General features: G+C 37.3%; 1 protein-coding gene across 2 annotated transcripts in view; it reads right to left on the bottom strand.

The window, feature by feature from the left end:
- Nucleotides 1–766: 766 nt before the first annotated feature.
- LMO4 (LIM domain only 4) overlaps nt 767–6,612 on the bottom strand; it is a 16,727-nt gene continuing 10,881 nt past the window's right edge. For both annotated transcript variants that reach the window (XM_080657392.1, XM_080657393.1), the window contains exons 4-5: nt 6,143–6,298; nt 767–1,569 (exon numbers count right to left, since the gene is read on the bottom strand). In XM_080657392.1, coding sequence (XP_080513518.1) covers nt 1,561–1,569; nt 6,143–6,298 — 165 coding nt within the window. In that variant the 3' untranslated portion in view covers nt 767–1,560. The remainder of the gene's footprint in view (nt 1,570–6,142; nt 6,299–6,612) is intronic.

The following is a 6,612-nucleotide window of genomic DNA, read 5'->3' as shown; positions in this document are numbered from 1 at the left end:
CCACTGGCCTACACGCACTCTCCTCAGGGCACTTCTGCAGGCACTGCAGAAGCCGTGGTTGGGGGATAACCTACCGCCTAGAGCTAGCAACTGAACATCTCAAGACTTCTATTAAATGAATTCCAAACCCTCCTCCAAACATATGGAAGGGCAGAGCCTATAGAGGCGTGTACGAGCAAAACAAAATAAACAAAGCACGCAGCAGACCACAGGAGTTTAGAAGCACACCAGGAAATGGCTGCTTTACCCCCTGAGCGTAACTGTAAAGACCACGGGGTCCCTAAGAACTAATGGAACCTCGGAATAGGTACAGGTATGGTTTGGCATGCTGTTTCCGCCAAAGCTATAAACTTGCTAAGAGAACAAGATAGTTATGCCACATTCTCTAACATATTTTTCATCAATACCCAAGGCTTTTCTACTGAGAAAAAGAAAAAAAGAGTAAGCGAAAATAGCTGAAGAATCAAACAAATATTTATATATAAACACAAAAGATTCACTGTGATATTGGAGAAGTGTAATGAAGTGCTGTTAACAGAGTATTCTGAACTTATAAGAAGGACTCCATCAGAAACATTGCTTTGTACCCTTGCCAAAAATGGCATGGTTAAGTAATTTGAAGAATACCTTATTGGCCCAGAGCTAAATAAATATACACACCACCTCTCACAACTCCTGAAATTTAAAGTGAACTTGGTATCAAATAAAAAAAACCCCTACCTTTTCCCAAAGTACAGAAGAGGAAAAGCAGTGTTTAAGCCCAAACTCCATCGAATATTTTTTTCTTTTAAGTTTTTATTATTTAAATACACCATACTAGAGCAAATGTCTCTGAAAATATCACAAATAAAAGATTTTTTTTTCTTCATTCAGCAAATTAGAAGTAGGGGGAAATTTCTACACAGTAGCTGCTATGAGCCTGTTTTTTTTTTTTTTTTTCCAATTTTTTTTCCATTTTTTGTTCTTTTTCTTCGCCATGGGAGTAGCAACATTAGGACGAAAACACTTACATGCATACATACATTGTATTTTACAGAGATACAATAAAAGTGTTTGTGATAGAATATCACAAAAGCCACATCTCTTTATCCCATGTTCAGTTTTGATTGAAACACATTTCCTTACAACACTTAAATATACAAAGAGCAAATAGAATGTTGTTAAGGTAAAACACAGGGTACAAACTCTGGCCAGTGCCCTGCTAATTGTTAATGAGGGTAGAAAGCAGATTTGAATGCTTCTTTTAATTAGCTTCATTAGTCATTTCCCTCCTCCCCAGGTCCCTCCCCCGCCCCCCCAAATGTCCTCTGGTGGATCTTTTTTCATTTTCTCTACAGTCTCCCATTAGCCCAGGTTCATGGAGTCCTTAATGTTCATATTCAGTCATTTTAATACACCAATAAATGCAGGAAGGGCAATCAAGACTAAAGAAGGTGCAATGGCATGGAGCTGGCACTGGTGCTAGCTACAAAGGTGACTTGTCTACTGAAGACACATGGGATCCACCTGTGATGAACAAAATCTGAGATGAAGGCACGCATTCTGCATTACTCTGACCTTTTAGCAGACCTGCAAGAAATAAAAACGGGCATCTTAGCTAAAGTGCTAAATTTGAGAGATATTAAACTCAAACATGGCTGCTTTTGTCTTCTCTACATTCACTAATCTTCTTTTATTAGATTACTTTCCAACTGTGACTTGATGGAGGCTTTCTGCACTACTTACTCCGACAGTGAAGAACTAAAGCATAACATTTTCTGCAGTTTTACTAGCAGAAAAAAATGAGACAATAAATGGACTTTCGGAAAGTTTCTGGTGTAAAGTTCTACAATGAATTGCTTAACTCTGCGAAAAGCAAGTTTCTTTCTGTAAGGAATGAATTATAACATCTTGCCTAGTAGTCATATTCAAAGGCACACTCAGAGCCATGTCCCTCCCCAGGAAGTTTTGGGTTAATATGCTCAACTGTATAACCTTTGGCAAGTTACTCAATCTGTGCCTCAGTTTCCTCATCTTTAAAGTGGGGATAACATGACTGTCATAAGGATTACATAATATATATACATATACACACACACACACACACACACATATATATAATATATATATATGGAGCATTTTCAACAGTGCCTGGCACTTAATAAAACCTAAGCAAATATTGGCAGTTACCATGACTATTCTGATTATTCCCACATGTTACCTGCATGAGTATGTGTGTGCAGGTGTTTATGTGTCTATCTGTACACATACACACATATGTACATATAAACTGATACTTTACATCTAGTATTTCTATCTGTTGCCACTTGATACTATGTAAAATAATCTGAATATATAAATCAAACACATGTAATGTGTTGTTAAAGAATGTAGTTCAATGCAAGTCTAATTTTAAAGTCTAACTTAGAAATGGTAATCCACACAGCCGTCAAATATAATCCGTTTGCAATTACCAAAATTAAATAATATTAGATTTTTATGGTTTTCAAATGACATTTTGAGCTTCCAGGAAGTTCTCATTCCACCCTTTCCCTAACTTACTAAAAGCCTGAAGTCTATTAGGAGCTGCAACCCCCCACTTCCAAGCTAATTAAAGTGGTGGAGGCTTAATTCCCCAGAGTGGAAGCTCAGTGTGAGCAAGGTAATTTGTCTGTCCAGAACAAAGATGCAGCAGCGGCCAGCAAACATATTTAATAAATGAGCATCAAATGCCCTCTACGATGGACACACACACTACACCAATTATGTGACTGCAAGGGAACTGTGCAGTGATATGTAAACTAGGACGCGCGCTACATTTCCCTCCAACTAATGTGGTGTGATGATCTCTTATGCTACTGAAAAGCAGAGAATTCTAGGTGGAACCATCACTCTTGAGAGGGAGAAAAAATTCCACAGCAGGCAAAAATTTATTAAAAAAAAAATTAGCCACAACTTCTGATTGTATGTACATAACTCTCTAGAAGGCAATATTCTCCTAAAGAGAGCGGAGCCTCCTTTGAATATCGGCTTTCACGTTGTAGGGTCCTTGAGCACCAGTGGTCTGAGACTTCAGTCAAGAGATGGTATGATTTAAAAGCTGAATGTTATTGTTTTCCTCAGAATATACAAAAGCCAATGATGCAGAACAAGAACTAAACTGCACACCCCAGACAATGGGAACAAATTTCAGGGGAATAAAAGTTTAAAGGGACCAGATGATGGGGTCTATACTTTCCATACAATTAGCTGCCTTTAAAAGAAGAAATGTACAAAAAATCAGCTCATTACCTTTAAGGCAGAGGATGCTTGTGTATATTTATTATGCATCATGCACAAAAAAGATAATTAGTTCTACAAATAGAAGGAAACCAGCCAAAATTAATGTCCAATTTTTCCTACCAAAAATATGGAGAACAAGAGAGAAGAAAATAAAATGGAGTTACTTGTCATTTCTCCCCATCTCAGCTCCCCCAGAAAAGAAACACTGGAGGCTTTTGGGAAAATAATTTTAAAGCATTCTCCAGATCCAGAAAGCAGTTTCTGTTCCACCAGGAAGTGTTTTCATTACCTCTTCCCCCTTGCCCTATCATTAATATCTCTCTGGACCACGTTCAGCTTGCCCAAATCCTTTATTTATAAAAACTACCTTGTGAATTGACTGTGCTCATGGTGAGCTGAGCACCAAGGGTGAGACATTTATACCAACAGGGAAATGTTCTTAATTAACATCACTCCCCCCGCCGCCCTGCCCCAAAAACATAGCTTCTCACCAACATCTGACAAAAACATATCCTTAAGTTATATTTCCTTATGCCTTTTAAGAGCTATTAATTTTTGAAGGCCACCTGTCTCTTTTGGCTTCCAACATTAAGAAAATATACACTGGTAGGTTCTTACTCACTGCCTAGTATATTTTGTATTCCAAAGTGAACATCCTACCTCTCACCACCACCAGGGAAAAGTTATAAAAAAACAAAACAGAACACTTAGATGAAAGGCACAATCCATGCAATTTTGTTAACACGTAAAACCAGATTTCTTTTTTCAGTGTTGCTCTGTTTCCCCCCTAAGAACTCTAAATTTATATCTCCTTATACTCAGAAAGATGGTACTGAGACCCTGCTCGTATTTCTTGCATGTCCTCTGCACTTGGTCCCTAGCTAACACAGCCACTGCCTGCATCCTCAGTGCTCCACAGTTTGGCGACATTTCCCATCTTGTCTCCACATCCTTCAATTCTCACCATGCACGTTGCTGAACTGTAACAATCATTTTTTATACTTTGCTAAGTCAGGAAAGAAATGGTATAAAACCAGCAAAAAAATTTAAAGAGAATTTTGGGGGAAACTAAGCTTTTATATTGGAAGGGGTGGGAAAGTGATCAAACATTTTATTCCTAGCTCGTTTTTCTTTGAGCTACCAAGTATAACTAACTACAAATGTCTCTGCCTCCAAATTGAAATGGGGATCTCTACATATTTATGCGACCCATTCATTGTTCACAACTCTACCCTGTAGATTCATTTCATTACAATTCAAACCATGAAAATCTGTATGTATTTGTATGTACAGCAGCTTGAAATGCCTCATCAATGGTGACTGGTTAATTTGCAATAAAATATTTGACTTTTATTCTTAAAATGGTCTTCTATGTAGCTTCCCCTTGTTAGTAAATTAAATAAAGTACATGTATTATGATGTAATTAACATATAGTTATAAAGAAATGAAAAATACATTTAAAATTATCCCATAAACTTGAGTAAGGGAAAACGATAAATATGAGCATTAAAAATATGGTAGTGTGATTTTAAATTGTTAAAAGTTTACAAACATTAGTCATTTTCCCCACACGAAGCACTGAAACAAAATGTATTACAGAAGACAAAGCAGCTTAATATTTTTTTCCAAAACTTTTGAAGCTTGCTAAATTCCTATGTGCAGATAAATGTTGTGTTTTTTTTTTGTGATCCTTACAACAGACATTAATGAAGTTCCTATTGTAAATCCATAAAGAATTACCAAGTGAAGTGTGCACTTTTTGTTTCAATGCAATAACTCAGTGCTGTGTGATTGCCTGGGTTAATGATGAAAAAGTCAAACATACTATCAGAGCTGATGGGAAAATCTATCACCAATCTGAAATTAAAATTCATCTGTGGTCAATAAGATTTAATATCCATGCAAGTGGCGCTGTAAAGAGTAAATGAATCAATGTCATCAATACATAATCAGTATGAAATATGATGTGAATAAAATTATGCGCACGAGTCATACATTTCACTCTTTTCTGGGCCAGTGTGGAATGAACAGTCTCTTAACTGAAGGTTGACAGTAATTGTTACAAATTAGGCACAGCAGTTATCAAAATGCACTCACTTGCATAGCTATAGGACTTATTAAGGAGATTAAAATAGATCTAAAACTATCCAGTACTGGGGGTGCTGAACAACTGTTGATCACTAATTTTCCCTCTGAAGAGCCTTCTAATACCACATGACTTGTGCACTTGTATAATTTCCTCATTTCTAACACTGGTCCAAAAACTTTCCAGTTGCAGATCAAGAATTGAGATACATAATCTTTAATGGAGCTATCAGTGGCCCAAAGTGACTGCAAAGAGCTAGAACTTTGTTTTAAAAGTCATAGGTTATTCAAATTTTACGGGACTACCAATCAACAAAAATCCTTTGGAATTACAGAATGCTTTGTAAAACTGCTTTTCTAAAGCATCAGTGTCTGGATTGCTATTACCAATACCGAAATCACTCTTTCCTGATAAAGACAATTCCCTTTCCTACCATAATGTTCTAATTTTCCTCCCACAATAACCTATTCACATCCATTGTGCTTCTGAATATCAAAATTATCAAATGGGATAAAAAACTGGTTATATAGAAGTTTTATGCTTTGTTCAACTCTGCATGTGATAGTCCTAAATCAGCAAAGCTACAAACTAAGTCAGGATTTTTTCTAACTAGAAGAGATTCACAATTTAATCAGCTCTCCTATTTCTGAACCCTGTATGGATGAGTAGTCTACATTTCTTTAAAAGGGCATGCAAAAATACAAGCACCCAGGAAAACTCCATTGCTCAGTTCAAAACGTTAGAGCCTCCCAACTTGCTCTAATGCAGCTTATTAGTAACTGCAGGGTCTTTACCTTCTGGTCTGGCAGTAGTGGATTGCTCTGAAGTGAATTCAAATGGCCATTGATGAGAGCTGTAGGTCTATCATGTTCACAAAATAAACTGCCATTGATGTAGTGAAACCGATCTCCCGGGACCAGGCGATTCCGGCAGGTAGAGCATGTAAAACACTGAAAGGGAAAAAGCAAGCCCACTGAAAACAAGTACAAATTAAGTCTTTTTTTGGTCACAAGTTTATAAACTGTTTTTAAGCAGGTATCTGTCAAGTACAGAGCTACTTAGGGTTTAGTGTTTTCCTTCCTTCCAGGTGATTGCAAAATGCAATATATTGGATCTGCACAAAGTGGGAAACAGACAAATATGTGTACTTGTGGGGGAGGGGGAGACTGGAAGGGGGACGTGCGGGGTGGGTGGGTAATAATCACTGCCAATCCAGTCTCAATGGATTCCTTTAGTGTTTGCAGCTTGAGAAAACAGAGTTCCT

This window comes from Plecotus auritus (assembly GCF_963455305.1).
Source record: "Plecotus auritus genome assembly, chromosome: 2".
NCBI classification, from domain to species: domain Eukaryota; kingdom Metazoa; phylum Chordata; class Mammalia; order Chiroptera; family Vespertilionidae; genus Plecotus; species Plecotus auritus.
This window is presented reverse-complemented; position numbering and strand designations above follow the sequence as displayed.